The sequence below is a fragment of the Salvelinus fontinalis genome, chromosome 11, assembly GCF_029448725.1.
Source record: "Salvelinus fontinalis isolate EN_2023a chromosome 11, ASM2944872v1, whole genome shotgun sequence".
NCBI classification, from domain to species: Eukaryota; Metazoa; Chordata; class Actinopteri; order Salmoniformes; family Salmonidae; genus Salvelinus; species Salvelinus fontinalis.
Genome location: NC_074675.1, coordinates 29,793,265 through 29,812,897, shown reverse-complemented (window position 1 = coordinate 29,812,897; position 19,633 = coordinate 29,793,265). Strand labels below are relative to the sequence as shown.

The 19,633-nt window shown below is 41.9% G+C and overlaps 1 protein-coding gene and 1 pseudogene across 3 annotated transcripts; one reads left to right on the top strand and one right to left on the bottom strand.

The window, feature by feature from the left end:
- Window positions 1-190: 190 nt before the first annotated feature.
- Window positions 191-5,332, bottom strand: LOC129865471 (tetratricopeptide repeat protein 5-like). Of its 3 annotated transcripts, none has more exons than XM_055938307.1 (11): window positions 5,210-5,290; window positions 4,239-4,364; window positions 3,755-3,887; window positions 3,108-3,319; window positions 2,439-2,583; window positions 2,098-2,189; window positions 1,893-1,949; window positions 1,649-1,795; window positions 1,296-1,510; window positions 892-1,036; window positions 191-599 (listed from the first exon to the last, which is right to left on the bottom strand). In XM_055938307.1, the coding sequence occupies exons 2-11, from the start codon at window positions 4,242-4,244 to the stop codon at window positions 480-482; spliced, it is 1,272 nt and encodes a 423-aa protein (XP_055794282.1). In that variant the 5' UTR covers window positions 4,245-4,364; window positions 5,210-5,290; the 3' UTR covers window positions 191-479. The 3 variants fall into 3 exon arrangements, with proteins under 3 accessions (XP_055794282.1, XP_055794283.1, XP_055794281.1); XM_055938308.1 differs by having other exon boundaries at window positions 4,239-4,346; window positions 5,210-5,259; XM_055938306.1 differs by lacking the exon at window positions 4,239-4,364 and having other exon boundaries at window positions 5,210-5,332.
- Window positions 5,333-12,100: 6,768 nt separating this feature from the next.
- On the top strand, window positions 12,101-19,136 carry LOC129864701 (N6-adenosine-methyltransferase subunit METTL3-like; annotated as a pseudogene).
- Window positions 19,137-19,633: the final 497 nt, after the last annotated feature.

Sequence of the window (19,633 nt, the reverse complement as noted above, 5' to 3'; positions counted from 1 at the left end):
CTAAAATGTTATTTTTCACTGAAAGGTTTGACTACCTTCCAGTGAAAGAGGATCAACTATTTTTTATTTTATTTCACCTTTATTTAACCAGGTAGGCTAGTTGAGAACAAGTTCTCATTTGCAACTTCGACCTGCGAACTATATAAAGCATGCATGTGAAATCATGTCCACATTGGAGAAAGACACAATATTTGGGGAATGGGGGTGTTTGTTTTAATGTCTTGAACACATAAGCCTGACACCATTGTCATCGTAATGAAATATCATATTGTAGTCAGTCATTTACAAAATCCTTCAGCCTCCCTCCCACAAAATACAAAAAAAACAAAGAAATATTTATAAATATGTACAAACAGTGTATTCCTAAAGACTTTAACATAACAAGGATATACTATTTACAAAACTCACACATGAAAACATTTTGAAAAAACGGGCACTCGCTCATCATGCTTCTTCCCTCCGCCGCCCTCCTCCTCCTCTCATTCACTCTGGGGCTTGTAACTGACGGAGGCTGCAGTCTGAGCCTGGACATTCTGTCTCTTGCCATTGACGACGAGGAGTAGGGGAGAGTCCACTCGTATACTGCGGAAGTCAAACGTCTGCAGGAGGCACAGGGGAGAAGAGAATAGATCAGAGAATCAGAAATGTTGCGAGTATCAAGAATTGCGTTTGTTACATCATGTAACATCATACCTAATACAGAGAGGATTTCCATCTTTGGACAGTGCAATCACAGTTTGTATTCTAGTCAGATGCTTTGTGTATGTTTATAGCACAAGTACTGCATGTTGTTGTAGACACCGACTTGTTTTCACAATGTTATAACATTCCTATCACAAGTTGTGTGCAGTGGTCCATGTTAGCTGGAGAGAGAGACAGAGAGAGACTGACCTGGTCGTTGTGGGCTACACTGTGGCGTTTGACCTGGGGCTCTGGGATGACCACTGAGTCGCCAATTAGAACACCCCAACTGTCTGCTGTGTTATAAACCATGATCACGCAGCAGGTCTCCTCACTGTCCACCATGCCAAACGTACTGGGAGAGAGAGACAGTCACATTACTGTCTATCCACCATAGAGAATGTACAGTAAGAGGACAACTCATCATAAAACTTAATGTTCAACCAAGGGAATGCACTATGGTATGGAGAAAAACATTCATAATTAAGCAAAGGGACACGAAACGCTATCTATCATTCTTTAAATGCATAAAGAAACATTTATGCAAACACACACAAAGTGCACAGCAGGTCCCACATTACAGATAGAATTCTATCATTAGACGGTAGACTCACAAGGCCATGCGTCCCTCGGAGGCCAGGCTGAACACCACCTTGCCCAGGGCAGCCACCCCAGTGTTGTGGCCGTGTGTCAGGGCAGACAGGTTGCTGGGCTCCAGGCTCCCAACGCGGCCTGCGGGGGAGCGGAACTGAGGGGAGGAGCACGGCCCCAGGGCCGACGTGCTGAGGTTGGAGAGCATTGTCCGCAGGCGCCGGGCCTTCACCTTCCCCTGTAGGGGTGAAAGAGTAGCAGACTAACCAGTGGGAAAGAATAGTACTCTGCCACCACCTACTGGTGATTTATAACACACTTTCCTTTGCGTCGGTGAATGGTAAGAAGAAATGCGTTTGTAGTTCTCCTGTCCTACCTTGTTCTCTGTGAGTGCTGTGAGTTTCTCCAGGTATTCCAGCAGCTGCCTCTCCCTCTCTGGAGGCTCTTTCCACGCGGGGTCCAGTGCCGCAGCCCGGCTGTACCCCCCCAGCGCAGACCCAAACATCTCCTCATACTGGAACAGCTGAAGGAGGGGACACAATCATGCATTTTTCTGATGTAATTCATTTATCACATGCCTATTGTAACAATCATATCAGAATATGTAAACAATGTGTTACCGTGGCTCTGTTGAAGTGTAGATCAGGGTTGGAGGTTTCTGTCCGGTCCACTTTCTCCTGAGAGAGAACAGAGAGGAAAGGAATTATGTAGTGTTGCTAAACAACGATTATTGCCTGAGAATTAAATTGACTTGCCCATACTGTCCAGTCAGGCTTTTGTAAAAACAACCCAGTTTGGTGTGCGTGTGTGGACATATTCACTCACAGCCTGTGCGTAGGCACTCAGAGCCTGTTGAGACATCTGTGGATTCTGTCCGCAGGTGAAGAACAGAGAGATGTAGGCGTTTCCTAGGATGTCTGTCAAAAAACACCAATAACTCAATGTTCCACTCATATTCAGCACTATAAGACATTCTCATACCAGTCATTTACATAAACTGCTGTTCTTTTATCCTCTCTTTTGAGAAGGTGAATTACAGCCAAAATCATTTCCCACCATGCTTAGACCCATCCACATCTCCAACATATGTAACTGTACCCATACTCCACCCCAGTAACCCCATGTGAAATGTGAATATCTGTTATGCGACTACCCATCATACTCACACCAGGAGGTGCCGTCTGTGACGTCCAGCTGTACAGCCTGCCTGGCCATGTCCACACTCTCCAGGACCCTCTTCCCCTGCTCATCACTGCCCGGTAGCTGCCTCAGCACCATGGACAGACTGCGCAGAGACACCTTGTTCTTACTCTGGGAGGGAGGGAGAAAACATATGGGATGAGGATAATCCAGATAAACCATGAAAAGTAAAAAAATATATATATATAATTATATTGTGGCCTGTGTGGTCCAGCACAATTATGCCAGATTTGGAATGGGTTGGTTGGTTTGGGAGTAGGTCAATGTAAATGATTTAGGAATAGAGGATAAAAGGATACCTTTGTGAACAAAAGATGTGAAGTTAAAAAGAAAGAGATAGACAAAGAAAGGTGTAAACAATGGGAGAGGAAGAGCTATGGCTTGGAAGGCTGAGAGAAACAGCTGTTTGTGTAGAACTAAGGCTATAACCAGTGTTGCACACTACATGCATTCTATTCATGTTATCCTCTCAGCAAGGCTCTACTGAATACTTTGTTCTCAACACAATAACAGTACCACAACACTGACATCGCGCTCTCCAGTTAACCTCAAGAGCTTTGCGATTCATGCGGTCTATAAATTAAATAACGCGCAGCTATGCAAATAAAATGTATTACTACTGTATTGTTGCTAACCTGCTGCAGGGCTCCAGTGAAGCAGGTCTTGGCGGTGGTCAGGTCTCCTTTCTTCCAGTACTGCTCCCCCAGGATATTCCAGCCCTCCACCAGCCCAGGTTCCAGCTTCACGGCCCTGGACAGGCACTCCTCGGCGGTGGTGCTAAACTCTGGAGCCACCCCCAGGCAGCGGCCCCGCAGAAGCAGGAACTCAGCTCTGTGCTTATACGACTCTGGAGAAGACAGAGATTATTCTGTAGTCAATTGAATTATTTTGTGTTTGAAGATGTAACCCCACATATTAGATATCAAATGGAGGCAAAGCCGAACTCAGTTAGCACTGTGCTTATGTAACCTCGTCCCCAGGCTCAATTGCTACTGTATGAGAGAGCTGGCTGGTGGACGACAACAGTGCTTATAAGACTAGATGAGATGGGTGGACACAAATAGTCTTAGTTATGTAAGTCATTGATGAATAAATAATGCATAAAGACATCCCTCTCCAGTCAGGCAAGTGTGAGTACTGAATAGTGCAGTAAAATGTGTGTAGCTAAACATTAAAATGCCAAATGGATTCAAAGCTATCATGCAAAATGTCAGTATATTATTTTTTACACGTGTAGTTACTAAATCACAACACACCTTCCTTTTCTGTTCTGTCATCTCACCTTCTTTCTCCCTAAGCTTCGTTAGAGTCTTCTCCATCTCCTTTGCCACATCACTCTGTTTCCTCCCTGCATCCTCCACACTGTGAGTCTCAAAGTAATGATCCCGAAAATTATACAACTCATCCACTAGTTCCTGACCCAGAAACAGAGATGGAAACTGGTATTGATACCATGGTATTGACACCAGAGAAAGAAACTAGATGCATGATTAGAGGCAGATGATGATACAAGAATATGATTTTTCAATCTGTTTCTGAATAGGACTGGACTGCAAATTTACTTGATGAGGCTAGGACCCTTGCATGAGTGGGTGCATGCATGCTCATTGGCAATGAGGGATCCATTACATTACACATAAGAGTTATTGGAAGAAGGCGTCTTCTGTAAGAGCGAGTTTTGTTAAGAACATTAACATGCATGTAGGGTTTTGAAAGCAAAGGACCGTATATTTCATATCAGTGAGAAAGTTTTCATTGATACACACCTTCATAGGGTTAGTGTTCCCACAGATCGTTTATCCATGTTACAGTAGACAGACAGAAGACCGAGGGACTACCTGCGCTAATTAGCTATATGGCATGCCCCCGGACACCTGTGTAATGGAAGAAGGCTGCCAGAAATGTGTTGTAACTGAAAAATACTGTCGGCTACAACTGTGATAAAGCCGGTTAAAACATTGATATGAAAGTAAAAGGGCTTTATGTTTCTAAAACTGTATCACAATTTAGACTCGATTCACGTTTAGATGGAGTATTTGGCTGCTTTATCTGCCAGAGACAGTCTACCTCTTAAGATACAGTATCATATAAGGTCCTGATCTTGGACCTTAAGAAGTAACGATAGGCTCTTTAAAAAATACATATTGGGCTATGAGGTATGATGACGCAGAAAGTTTAGCTTGCTAACTTATTTGGCTGCATCATGGCTAGCTGTCTAACGTTAGCTTTAGTAGCCAAGATGGAGAGAGATTGCAACTAAGAACGATGCACACCATCCAAAGCTAGTTAGCTAACGTTAACTAGCTAACTGAGGAGCTTGATGCATAAACATATAGAGAAAATTGATGGCTCGGCAGATTTAGAGACAACCAACTCGGGTTGAAGATAGCTAAAAACCAACCACAAACAGATGTTGGTCGATTAATAGGACAGTTGGTGTCAGTTGTTATAGTAACGAGTCTGGAGGGGAGCTAACTAGATTTTATTTTATTTTTTATTTAACCAGGTAGGCTAGTTGAGAACAAGTTCTCATTTGCAACTGCGACCTGGCCAAGATAAAGCATAGCAATTCGATAAATACAACAACAGAGTTACACATGGAATAAACAAAAGCTACCATCAAAGGGAAGATGTAATCTGTCTAACTTTAGACAAGACCTTCATTAAAATAGTCAGGTTAAGAAACTTCATGACAATATATTACATGTAGGGATTATAGCATTATTTTTTGCAATACCTTTAAGATCTGTAAGTAATCTTTCTCAGCCGCAGGATCACCATCCTTCTCCACTTCCGCCATCTTTCCCAGTGGTTGTTGGAAGAAGAATTCGAGAAAACTACATTGAAAACACAGCCCCTGCTGGCCAAGAGGGGTCAGCAGCAGGAGAAAATTAACATTAGTTTCTAAACAACTCTTAATTAGTGAATGTACTAAATCGAAGTTTGTATTATTATTATTATTTATTTTACCGCAGATTGCTAACTAATGAACTATCTAAGTTTGGATAGTTATTGAACCATGAACCATAAACAAGCGTTTTGCCGGAAGTATCCCCTTTCGAACCGGAAATGTGTCCTTTTCTAAAACACATCCGTCTTCTGCTCATTTTAACAAATCTATTTATTTTAAATAGCCACGACCTAACATAACCTAAACATATTATTTCAACTAGTTCTGCGAGGTGACAAATCCTACTTGCAATAAAATAGTATGATGTTTTTTTAAAGTTACCTGTTAGATTTTCCAGCAAACAAGAGAGAACCATTAATTTTATTGTTGTTGCCGTGTCCACACATAGCTATTGGTCCACATTAATCCCGCTAAACTAACCGAGCCTGTACACTTGATAGCGGTAAATCGCCGCGTGCCGTGTAGGCCGCCCATTTCGCTTGTGGGCGTGCTGTCAACATGTTCAATTGTGCGTCAAGAATTCAGCATTGCAAGTTTGTATGAAGGTCTGGTTACCTAACTTCATATTAGCTAGCTATCTTGATGTATTTATCACTGTAAAAAAATAAACTCCAAATGCATTTGTAGGTAGTTAGCTAACAGCCATGGAAGAGGGTGAAAGGATAGCAGCCACAACTGCCAGTGAGAGAGTACGCTATTCCTAGAAGTGAAGATGGAGGTAATAGTAACATAATATTCAGTGCGGTGTAATTTGACTATAATTTAGTCTGTTTCTTGTGAGGTTTTCTGTCCTCAGATAAAGAGGGCTATGAAAGTCTGTCTACATATGAAGAGGTCCCAATGAAGAGTAGTGATTCTCAGTCCAGGTCCTGGGGACTCAAAGGGGTGCAAATTTTTGTTTTTGCCTTAACACTGCACAGCTGATTCAAGTGATCAACTCATCATCAAGCTTCAAGTGGTATTTATGTATTAATTTATGATGCTATCCTTGATATGGTCCTGTTATTGTCACATACTACACATGCGTGTGCCCATGCATCTATCAATCCAATGTTATGATTTGTTATCAGGGATATTATTGTAATCCACAATTACCTGGTGATGTAAAAGTCAAATAATTACATTGTCTTCCATATTCCTACAGATACCTTGTAACTGGAGATTCCTTAAACGATTGCCTACAGTTAATGTGTAGGGCACTGCAAGGTTGGGTGACCAGGGCCATCTAGGACTGCCTCCTGGAGGAATTCAGGTGTGTGAAGGCTACCTGTGTCCTGCATAACTACATGAGGATGGACACGAGGACCAGGAGTGAATCTGCAGCTCACCGCCGTGTGCCAGGGGAGAAGTCTGCTGCTCTGCAGGATGTTTCAAGGATGGGGTCCATCAACGCAGCAAGAGAGGCAATCTGTGTGCGGGAGATCTTCACCTCCTACTTTTTCGAAAAGCTGTTCTCTAACACCATAGACTACACTATGCACAACCAAAGGCTCTTTTAAGAGCCATTCACATTGCAATAAGAGTATTCTTCCATTTACTTAGCTATGTCAACTGCAGTTATTCAGTTCCCAATTTCTCTCCCTTTGATTTCTACTTCTCAGTTGAGGGTGCTGTTTAGGTAAGGGTGTGATGTCTGTACAAAAACAAAACAGGCTATTTTAAATCACCCATATTTAAAAAATGTAGAACAAGTAGTCACCCTATAAGCTGTTTGGGGTTTTAGGCTGGGTTTCTGTACAGCACTTCGAGATATTAGCTGATGTACGAAGGGCTATATAAAATAAACATGATTGATTGATTGATAACCCACACCGACACACTCATGTATCAATCTGATTGATGGATTGTGTTGCGCAGTAATGTGGCTCCTTCCACCTTCATAGAATAGGCAAGACGGCCAACCATGGAGAATAGTAAGACACTTCATTATTTCTATAACTACGCTATATTGTTTTTCCTCGTGTGTCCGTTCATGTTTTTCAGCATAAAGAACTCTGCAGCCACTTAGTGTGGTGTGGACACCAGGTGAGGCCACACACGGATTCCTGTTGAACACAGTCTCTTTTAACTACTTTATTTTCTCAATAACAGTCTCTCTCCTGAACTTCATCCTTCTCTCTTCTCCCTAAATCCTCTAGGTTATATCAGCTGTGTCGCTGAACCCCTCCTGCATTGGAACTGGCTACATAGAGGCCACAGCATGATCAGTGGTGAGAGGTCACTTGGTCAGGTCAACAGGAAGTATTATTAAAGAGATACTTTACATTGAAATACAGATAGAGATGCAGTAGTGCCAGAGTTAATGATCCAAGGTCGGTTTTGCATTTCACCTCCTGATTATTATGACTAACAATGTTAGAATAAAAAATAAAAACAAGGCTAAACATGCTCTCTCTCTCCATCTGTCTCTTGTCTGCAGATATGTTTTGATGTGAGAGGATGCCAACCCGCAGTCCTATCATCGCCACCTCACCCACTTTTAAGATAACCTTTGGGCTGACTAGAGACATTATTATGTAATTGTGATGAACTGAGATAATATTTGGGTTGCACTGTGATTCATTAATCATATGCTGCCTTCCCTGCTCCTATGTTCTTACCTCTTTCCCTTTCTGTCTTTTACACCTCTTCATCTGTTTTTATAATGCACAACAGATGTGCATTGAAGTACAGATTGAACTTGTAATTATAATATTTATATTGCATGTATTTATAACACTTGGATAATGAACTTCTTTCAATAATGCGTTTCACATTATCTACTGGTTTGAAATTAAGTCTCATTTGATGAAATACTACACCTATCCTGTTTATCAGATGCAGATGAAGGGCATTAGATATTGACATGAACCGGTTTTAGAGTATTTACATGATGCATAGGAAGTGTAGTGTACTGTTTTTTAAATTCTATTTCTGTATATATGAATTACAAATCAGCCTTTTAATTAGTTAAATCCTGTTTCTAGTCCATTAGTTACAATGTGTAACCCTTGATGTCCCAGGACCAAGATTGGTAAACACTGTTGAAGTGTATAATTGTAATACATACATACATACATACATGCATATACAGCATCATTCAAAGACTGGAATTTGATACTCCTGGTAGTGGATATGACATTCATACCTGAACTGCACCTTTATTTGCCAAGGTAGAGTACATGATGAGTGAATATATTAAATGTACAGGCTACAAAGTGAGGATCTCATGCATGGTAATAACTACATGTAAATATGACTTGCGTCCTTGGCACAAAGTTATATTCTACTCAATCCATAGGCTTCATTAATGTCATTCAGACTGTTTTGAAGTTGATACAACTGTCTATGATAGCTGAGGTTCATAGCTAGGTTCTGAACTAATATGTATACCAAACGTTTGGGCCCATACACAGATTGGCTAGATAGCTACACATTCATAGGCATACAGGTATTTTTTATCCTTCACTGCACAATAAGCAAGAACATAACTAGTACTTTATTTAATCTATCTGTATTGCATGGCAATTATAAGCAAGGCAAGCTTACAAAATAGTACATTCAATTTGCAGTAAATGTTTAGCTAGCTAGATTCTTCACATCCACTGTTTCACAAGATGACTGCCTGGTTTGCTGGTTGTTTCATACTCATGTCACAACATCATAAAGCTGGCTAACGTTAGCTAGTCAGCTAACTTGCTAAATCACGATTTTCGTAAATTATCTTTATGATTAAAAAAAAAATGCATAGTCCTTTGTCTCTACATCAACTAACATATTTCTAGCAACTGTACGTTTTTTTGCATCGTTATGACGTTATAATCAATTACATTTGCTTCCAGCCATGTTTGCTGAAGAAAGTCTCCAGCTTTGGGTCGCATAGCGTCAAATTCGTCATGGGAGCCACTCGATATGATTGGTCATTGCCTAGCGGTCGCTGCTGGTGATTTGCATAAAGTTGGGAAAGGTTTGTATTTTTCACCGCCCTCTTTCCATTGAAATGAATGGGAAGCGGCGTTTCACCGCGCGGCAGCCTGTGCTAGACACGCTTCGAACAAACCGACTGTGTTTTTGCGTTTCGATACACCAGAAGTACATTCATTTCCAATGGAACGCTGCATTTGCCTTGCAGCATTGCGTTGCAGAGGCAGTTGCAGTGCGTTCTGTGTGGTGCATACGTATCAAATTGTATGAGTGGACTTGAAAGAAAGTAGCAAAATATGAATGTAGATTTTTTTTTTGCACACATTCAGTAAAAATTTGGGATTACATAAAAACAGTTTGATTGCATAATTTCTTTACATTTTTTATTTATTTATTTGCCAAGTATATTATTTATTCGATGACATCCTCAAATTAATTGTGAGAGCCTATAATATAATTTCCCTCCAAAATGCAGTTTTGGAGCGAAATGCAATAATAAATAGTCAAGATAGGCAGAGTAGGCTCTTTCAACAATGAGACCAACGTTGAGGAAGGTGGTCTTGATCGCGCTGTTGGGCCGGGACCAGCCCCGCCGAAAGCTAGCTAACACTAACTAGCCACATCTAGCACAAGCTCACTACTAAACTGACCTGGCAATCCTACTATCGTGGACACTTGTCTCCAAGCAGCATTTTTTGTGTTTATGTCCCTGTAGCTGTCAGCAGTTGTGTCAAAAAGACACGGTTTTGAGGATACTGCGAAAAGGATTCTCTCCTCCATGTGTCCAACCGCATGCGACCATTTGCAAAAGGTACCTGCATCAGTATAGTTGCCTAGCTGCGCAAAATGTTATGCAGCAGTGATGCTAAAACGCAGTCGGTGTGTTCGAAGCGTGTGTCATGCACGCAAGTGATATTGCTTGCTTAGTTTCCGATTTATTTTCGCGAAAGCTCCGACTCAAAATGTCGCATACATGGCACACAGGAAGTACCAGTATTCTCTGCGAGAGAGACTGAAGAGGCTGCGGAAAGACCCCACACAACTCGGTGCAGGTCGCATTTCCAATGTAACGCTTGCAACAGTCCGTTGCAGAGGCAGTTGCAGTGCGTTCTGTGTGGTGCATACGTTGGATTTATTTACTTTAAACTTAACCACACTGCTAGCTGTATGCCCAACCTTAAATTAAGACCAAAAAGTACAAAAACAATTTCATGAATTTTTTTAATATTGCCCATTTTTTTATGTGGCTGTGCAAACTATTGGAAACCAACGTGCAGAGTTTTGAAAGATATGGCTCAGAAAATGTATCTCGATCCAGGGATGGATGGATGTCCTCCGAATTGTCCCATTATCCCAACTGTTACACTGAGAAGATCAAATTACTCCTTTTTGTCCTCATGCTAGGTAGCATAAACCACATCAGCCATTTTGGAAAACGAACAAAATAGCAGAATTTGTCAGGAGCCCATAAACCATCTGCTATCCAATACAACGCATTTCTAATCCCGGGATTGAGGTACATTTTCCAAGCTATATGTCACACCAGCTCCACTGTGTCTTAATCTACACAGGAAGCCTGTCCGACCCTAGTGCAGCTGTAAATCAGCGGGTTGCATCTGCTGGCTAGCTGCAGGTATATTTATGCTAATGTTAACTAGCTAGCAAAAGGTGGAAAGGAAGATGGACAATAAAAAGTAATGTTAATGTTGGTGCATTGTCTGTGGACCCATCGCTATATGGTCCAGATACTAGTGATTGTGAGTGAGCAAAGCTCTTAGTCTGCATAAGCACTGTTGTTACTGCCAATGTGATTTACAACTTGGTGATTATCTTTTCTCAGAGGTGGGAGGCAGCAATGCTGAAGAGGCTGCTGCATGGAGTGAACTTCCCTCCAGAGCCCCCTAGGAAGAGGCTGAAGTAGAGGAGAGACTCCTGGGATATCGGTCTGACCTGAGCCTCTCACTGCCCACTGATTCATCTGACCATCACTGATGAGCTCAACAGTGATCCCTGTGACCAAGGTCTACTATATTTGCATAGACGAGTACAGAACAACAATAGAAAGTACACTGAGTGTATAAAACATTAGGAACGCCTTCCTAGTATTGCGTTGCACCCCACCTTTTGCACTCAGAACTCCCTTAATATGTCAGGGCATGAACTCTACAAGGTGTTGAAAGTGTTCCACAGGGATGCTGGCCCATGTTGACTCTAATGCTTCCCACAGTTATGTCAAGTTGGCTGGATGTCCTTTGGGTGGTGGACCATTCTTGATACACACGGGAAACTGTGGAGCGTGAACAACCCAGCAGCCCATGTCTCAAGGCTTAAAAATCTTTCTTTAACCTGTCTCTCCTTCATCTACACTGATTTAACAAGTGACATCAATAAGGGATCATAGCTTTCACCTGGTCAGTCTGTCATGGAGAAAGCAGGTTTTCCTAGTGTTTTGTACACTCAATGTATGCGTTACATGCTGTTGCTAATTTTGAATGAAGACTGGATAAGAGTAATTGCTATGACATTCATAAGCCACTTTGCCATCACTGACTGACTGCATCACATTGACATTCCATTTCCTATCCTTTCCTTTCTTTGCCTTCCTCTCTCTTATCCCTGTCTTTTATATTTCTCCTCCAGTCTTAAGCGCCCATCACCCATGGCTGCATCCAGAGTCTGCTGCTCAAGGTCTCTGTCCAGGAGCTCTTTGAAGTAAGCTAGCCGTCTATGGGCACCTCTTCCTCCACACTAGTCATCTCTGTGGACCACACACACAACTCTGGGCCATGATTGGGGGTGGGGCCTTAGCTCAGAATGGGGCCCCAGTGGAAAGCAGAGGACCAAGCCTACCATAAATGTCCAAAAGGCTCCTCCGCTCCTCTTCAGAGCCCACCCTCCCCTCTGCCCACTTCTTCCATCAGACTGGCACCGGCTTCCTCCTTCCAGCTAGTCGGCCCTCTGATTGGAAGGCTGGCCGAGAAATGGGCGGGGCAGATAAACAGGGTAGGACCAGGAAGGGGAAGACGCCTCACCTGGACATGGAGATTGAGAGCCTGCTGAACTAGAAATCCACCAAGAAGCAGCAGAGCAAGAAGCTACAGTAGAACCCGGAAGAGGGAAGGGAAATAGATGGGGATAGCCTGGGTGTAGTTTGAACCATAACAGTACAAACTGTTTTATACTGCCCAACGTTGGGACACACACAGTCAATGGCGAAATCAAAACCCAAGTGTGTGTGTGTGTTATAGATGAGCAGAGCGAATCTGGAGCTGCTGAACACCAGCACAGCTAAAGAACAGTCCATTGTTGAGAAGTTCCGGTCACGCTCAGGTCCAGGAGTTCTGTGGCCACGGGACCAAAAAGGAGTGTCTGCTGTCCGGATTCACACCCCAGGCTTGCACCAAGCAGTATTTCCGGTCAATGCAGCTACACAGTCTTAGAAATACTCTCCCAAAGATGTATTGTTCTTGATTTATTAATCAAGAAATCCCAATTTTCTGACTTCATCTTTCGTTCTATACTTCATTTAATCATCCCCTCCACAAAAGGATTGTTGTGCTGATCGAATCTCTAAGCGCTCTCTCCCTTCTCATTGGAGCTCTCTTCATTCAATCACTTATGTGTCTTATGATTGGCTGATCTATCTTCTTTTTTTTTTTGTCCTACCCTATTGACTAAGCCCAGTCTTCTCTACCCTCTCTGACGCATCATCAACAAGCATACAGACGAGAGTCTTGAAGACTGCTCTTTCCTCAGCACCTGTTTCCACATGGACACCTGTAAATATGTGCACTAGGAGATCGACAGCCTCCAGAGGCAGAGGGGGGTCTTATGGGTTCCCAAGCTTGGGACATGGAGGTGGGACTATACCAGGGGGAAGAAGACAGCAACGTGGGGAAACTGTTCCCCTCTCAGGTGAGAGGGAGGAATAGAGGGAAGCAGGGAGATGAAAGGGGGAGGCTTATGAGAAGGAAGGAGGGAGAGACTGGAGTGAAGTGTGTGTGTGGGGGGTCACCCATCAACCACTCAGGCTTTTATTTTGGTACACGTCTCTACAGGTTTGGATTTTCTGAAATTCATATACTTTCGGAATCGCCAAAGGGAGACATTAGGAAAATGTCTGTCGACATAGTTATGTCTGCTACCTCCAAAAGTAGTCAGATGTGGTTCTTAGGCAGTCTGATGCTGCAGTTCGATCCAGCCTGACCCGGTTTGATCCGTTTTTTTCCCCCTTCACAGTGGATCTGTTGTGGCATCCGCGTCTTGGGAAAGTTATCTGTGGTGATGGCCGACCCCCCCCTGGGACATCCACATGGGGCTGCCCTATGGAACTCTGACGGACAACGAGATGAGGAAGCTCCACACCCAATTCCTCCAGGACGACCGCTTCCTTTTCCTCTGGGTGACAGTCAGGTACCTCTACCAATCAGATGTGTGGAATAGTGTTACTAATCGACCAATCAGCTGCCAGGAGACCAGTACATGCTAATGAACATGCACTACAGCAGAAAGGGTCTGACAGAGCTGGTTAATGATAGAAGCCTTAAACTCCTGATTTTGGATTATGTTGATTGGTGCTTTGATTGACATCTTTCACTTAGAATTTACAATAGACTGTTTTAATCTCCATGTCTCTCCCTAGCTCTTTCCTTTAGGGCTATGGAGTTGTGTGTAGAATGTGTGTCTTTTGGGGTAAGTCTCTTTATCCATCAAACTTTGTGACAGTTGATTTACTTATTGGCCCAGTCTGACTGTGGGTCATCCCCTTGCTTTCTCTCGTAGCTATGAGCGTGTTGACGAGATAATTTGGTTGAAGACCGACCAGTTACAGAGATTTTGGTATGTATTGTGATATGTTGTGCGGCATCATACCTCTTATCTGAGTCTGTGGGCTCTGCTATGGGCAGTATGGTGCAGTCAGTTGTGTGTATTTACTGCTATTATGGTGTGTGTGTGTACAAAAGTGTATTGATGTGCGTTTCTCCTCAGGTAGGTGTGACGGAAAGCCCCCAGGGATTCAACAGAGGGCTGGACTATGATGTCATTGTGGCCAAGGTCAGGGGTCAAACACATTGAATCCATTTGATGTTACATTCCCATCCCAAGAGAGCCCTGAATGTTTTAACTCAACCCTCTCCTATATCTCCCTCTCTTTGTCTCTACCTCTCTCTTTCTCCTATCTTAGGTGCATTCCATCAACCACAAGCCAAATGAGATCTGTGGGATGATTGATACTTTCACCTGGTACCAAGAAGATTGAGCTCTTTGGCAGACCTCACAATGTCCAACCCAACTTGTACGTGTCTCTGTATTTATTGTATTAGGTATCTGTCTGTATGTCGATATTTTTCTAAGCCTCATTTTTTCGCTCTCTCTCTCAGGGTAACTCTTGCTAATCAATTGGAGGGCATGCACCTAAGATACCTCTTGGACCCTGAGATTTTGGCTCGCTTTAGGAAGTGCCACCCAGACGGAGTCATTTGCAAACCAAACAACATGTAGCAAGTCGTCTGTCTGATGGACTGTCTTCAGTTCGTCTTTTTGTACCAATTACGATATTTTGTAATAAATAAGGTTGAAAGAAAAATCTCTGCAAAATGAACCCACCCCAAAAATATTTAGTATGCAATTTTTTTGTATTAATACTTTGTTAGTACATTTCGGCCATTCCCATTACAACAAGAATAGAGTAAAATGTTGGGATCTTTGATTTCCAATGGTTGAACATTGGGCAAATCATTAATGTTTGTCACGTTTATTGGGGATTGCATACAGTGCTTTCAGAAAGTATTCTCGCCCCTTGACTTTTTCCACATTTTGTTGTGTTACAAAGGGGAATGATTAAATTGTCATTTTTCTCAACAATATGCTAAATACTCTGTCAAAGTGGAAGAAAATTTCAACAATGTTTTTTATTAATGGAAAACAAAACATTAAAATATTCTGATTTAGATAAGTATTCAACCACCTAAGTCAATTCATATTAGACTCACCTTTGGTAGCGATCACAGCTGTGTCTTTTTCTGGGTAAATCTCTAAGAGCTTTGAAACCTGGATCATATATTTGTAAGGTTTTCCTGATTTCAGTCTGCTTTCCAACAGATACTGGGAGACAAATCCACCTTTCAGCAGGACAATAACCTAAAACGCAAGGCTAAATATACACTGGAGATACTTACCAAGACCACATTGAATGTTCCCGAGTGGCCTAGTTACAGTTTTGACTTAAATCGTCTTGAAAGTGTACGGCATGACTTAAATGTATTGTGGAGTAAGTACAATGTTGATCCATCCTCAGTTTTCTATCACAGCCATTTAACTCCAACTGGTTTAAAATCACCATTGGCCTCATGGTGAAATCCCTGAGTGGTTTCCTTCCTCTCCGTCAACTAAGTTGGTGACTGGGTGTATTGATACACCATCTAAAGTGTTAATAACTTCCCCATGCTCAAAAGGATATTCATTTTGTTCCCCCGCCCTTTACCAATTGGTGCCCTTCGTGAAGTATTGGAAAACCTCCCATGTCTTTGTGGTTGAAATTCACTGCTCGACTGAGGGACCTTACAGATAATTGTATGTGTGAAGTACAGTGAGGTAGTCATAAAAAAAGTTGAACTTATTGCACACGGGATGTCTGTGACTTGTTTGTATTCCTGAAGTTATTTCAAATGCTTTGAAGACAACTCAGGACAGTTCTGCTTTTCATTTATTAATTTGTATAAATGTCAAAACATAAATCCACTTCGACATTATGGGGTATTGTGTGTAGACCAGTGACACCAAATCTACATTTAATCAATTTAAAATTCAGGCTGTAACAACAAAATGTGGAAAAAGTCAAGGAGTGTGAATACTTTAATGCCCTGTACATTCTTCTCACCAAATCTGCAGAAGTAGTGCCAGTATTACATCATCACTCATACAACTATTTCTCAATTTGTATCTAGAACATAGATTTCTACAAACATAACATAATTAGACGTGGGGGATAATGTTGTTTTATTGTCCTTAAACTAGTATGTGAAGCATCTGTTGACTTTCTGGTCACGTCATTGATGTTCCCCAGAAGATTTCATTCGAAGTCAGTAAAGGTCAAAGCTGCATGTAAGACGGAGAGGGCGATGCTGCCAAATAAAGTGTAGACTCAGTCAGTTAGGCAGGGCACTACTAGAAGATAGCCGGCACCAAAATTAATTTCACTTTGGAAATGTTTCAAAAGGCACTCGCACATCTGAGCTATCTTTGTTGCAGGTGCATGGTAACCGCTGAATAAAATGAGGAAAAAATAAGAAACCTGCACACTGCTCTTTATTAAGCTTTACGGATCGGCCTCAAGGCCTTCGTCAGAGCTTTGGAAATGTTTAAATGAAGTTTAAAAAAGGCACAAACTCTGGAACTCTTTACTGTCTTTATCAGCTAATCCCGATCAAATCTAGTTACCATGTTTTTCTCAGCAAGTGAGGACACTGTCAGGCTATTTAAAAAAAGCCTGTATTTAAAGTTGGGAGTGCTTACATTCTTACGCACACGCGTACATTGTAATATGGTGGTATTATACATTTTGTATTGTAGATATGTATCGGTGTAATAATGTTATATGATGTACCGTTTTATCTTTTATGTGTGATTTAAGTGCCTTAATGTGTTTGGACTCCAGTAAGAGTAGCTGTTGCCTTGGTAGCAGCTAATGGGGATCCCTAATTCATACAAATACAAATCATATTCACCAGGTAGTATTTTAAAGACACTATTGTCTTGCAGTTTGTGGTCTTTTACCTGGCCCTAGACCAAACCAACCCAGTAATTCACACCCCAACACACACATTGGAAAAAAGGAACGTAGAAATAAAAAGGGTGGGCAGAAAAAGCCCATCTCAAAAAATAAAAGGAAAATAACGCACTTAGTATGGTAACGTTGTAAACATTCCTCCGATACCTTTCTCCACCTCCACTAGCTACATTAGCAGTGCATTCAGTCTTTCTCTGTAGTGAAGAACTCAATCTGCTGTGATATATTCCTCCTTTCACAGTCACCTCCGAAGGGAGAGTTGAGAACCATGTATGTATGCACCACTGAGTAGGTGAAGTCTCAGTCCTTCACATTCAACTTCTGCCCCGTTCTGTTGAGCTAGAATAATGGCTGCCATAGTGGAGGGGTGAGAGTTCATTTTTCGGGGTGGTGATGATGATGATTGGACAAGCCCAGGTAGTCCTTCCCTGATTCAGTCTATATTCTTCCATTTGATGCCTAATGAACACTACCCAGGCTGTCGAGGCTGCTCTTACTCAGCAGGTTGCGTCCACTGCGTTGAAGTTGCTGTCCATCTGGTGTCTGAAGGAGAGGCGAGCCTTGGTGGAGAAGTAGATCTGGGATCCACTCAGGCTGCTAACGCCCTCACCTTGGCTACCACACGACACCATAGACAACAGGCGAGGTTTCATCTCCTCTCTGGGGACTGGAGGGACGGAGCGAGATGGCGTAAGATGAGGCGACGAAGAGAGAAGACAGCGGATTTATTGAACCGCTAGCACACAACGTTTTAGAATCTTTTCTTTGGCATGTCTCTACATGTCTACATTGTATGGGATGATTTGATAATGATATTTAACATAGCTAATGGTATGAATGATCCCTCAGGCATCTTTAATATAATGCAAATATAACATGACATGCACTGATTTGACATTCTAATAATATAAACATCTAATAGAGGAGAATATCCATTATGAAGTTATGGGTGGAATTAATGAACAAATGATTGATTGACAGTTATAGTACTGGGAGGTTGACATTATGGACTACTATTAGCAGAGCCCCAAGCATTTCTTTAACACGACCTAACTCTGACATTCCTAGTTATATCAGATCACTTGTTTCAACATGTATTCCAATACACGGTATGTGTTTGATAATCATTAGTGCAGCCTTGGGAAGTTATTCTGACATAATGATAATGTATGTAATAGCGTATGTAATGCAATGGATAACTGTTATATGCATAAAGTACTATGTAATGGGAGTGGAAGCCTGTAGTTCTCTCACCTGCAGGTGGGGGGCACTGTTTAGCCTTGCATCGTTCCTTACAGCGTCTGTACCAGGAGAAGCACTTGAGTACCTTCACACCCATGCCTGGAGCTGAGGAGCTCTGAGAGAGAGAGAGAATTAAATAAATATTTTACTATTTTTTAATTGCTATCTTGTAGTTGCACAGCTTTTAGACATCAGCTTTGTCTTAATTGCCTAGGCATTTGTTTGTTTGGAATTACTTCTTAGAATCAACATTTCAAATCACAAGATAACATATCAACCCACAACCACAAATAACTCTTAGCCAACTGATTAGCCCGGCCTTGATAACAAACAATTGTCCCAACAAAATAAACATGGCCACCTGCTATCAATTAACCTTTATTGACCAGACATTATTGAGACGACGTGTCTTTATCTCATCATCACTCACAGGGTTGCCATAATGGTATTAGTCCGGTCTAGTACACTAATCCAGTGGAATTAATAATGGAATTAGTCCAGTAATGTCACTATGAGGGGCCAAAAAAATATTCAATGACCTGATGAGGCTTAGCTAATCTCTGTCTTGTCTCTTGTCAAAGAGTAGACGAGCATTCACACACACACAAACACACACACACATACAGTTGAAGTCAGAATTTTACATACACCTAAGCCAAATACATTTAAACTCAGTCTAACAATTCCTGACATTTAATCCCTGTAAAAATTCCCTGTGTTATGTCAGTTAGGATCACCTCTTTATTTTAAGAATGTGAAATGTCAGAAAAATAGTTGAGAGAATGATTTATTTCAGCTTTAATTTCTTTCATCACATTCCAAGTGGGTCAGAAGTTTACATACACTCAATTAGCATTTGGTAGCATTGCCTTTAAATTGTTTAACTTGGGTCAAATGTTTCAGGTAGCCTTCCACAAGCTTCCCACAATAAGTTGGGTGAATTTTGGCCCATTCCTCCTGACAGAGCTGATGTAACTGAGTCAGGTTTGTAGGCCTCCTTGCTCACACACGCTCTTTCAGTTCTGCCCACAAATTTTCTATAGGATTGAGGTCAGGGCTTTGTGATGGTCACTCCAATACCTTGACTTTGTCGTCCTTAAGCCCTTTTGCCACAACTTTGGAAGTATGCTTCCAGGATAAGGATAAGAGACGGCAGGCAAATCATGCCATATAGTATTGTAGGTGCTTAGAGAGATTGTGTGCCTACAGAGAGATATACTGTTCTGTGGTGTTACCCAAGTCATGTCAAGTCTGTTACTTGTAGGCGTCAATCAGGTCATGTCATATAGCCCTGAATTAATTTACATACTAATGCT

What these genes read in the sequence shown, in the direction of transcription:
- LOC129865471 (XM_055938306.1), bottom strand. Translation starts at nt 5,272, where the DNA reads ATGGCGGAAGTGGAGAAGGATGGTGATCCTGCGGCTGAGAAAGATTAC. An exon ending in CACAGACGGCACCTCCTGGT is followed by an intron (nt 2,190 to 2,438) that starts GTGAGTATGATG and finishes GTTTTTTGACAG; the next exon opens with ACATCCTAGGAAACGCCTAC. An exon ending in CAGCACTCACAGAGAACAAG is followed by an intron (nt 1,511 to 1,648) that starts GTAGGACAGGAG and finishes TCACCCCTACAG; the next exon opens with GGGAAGGTGAAGGCCCGGCG.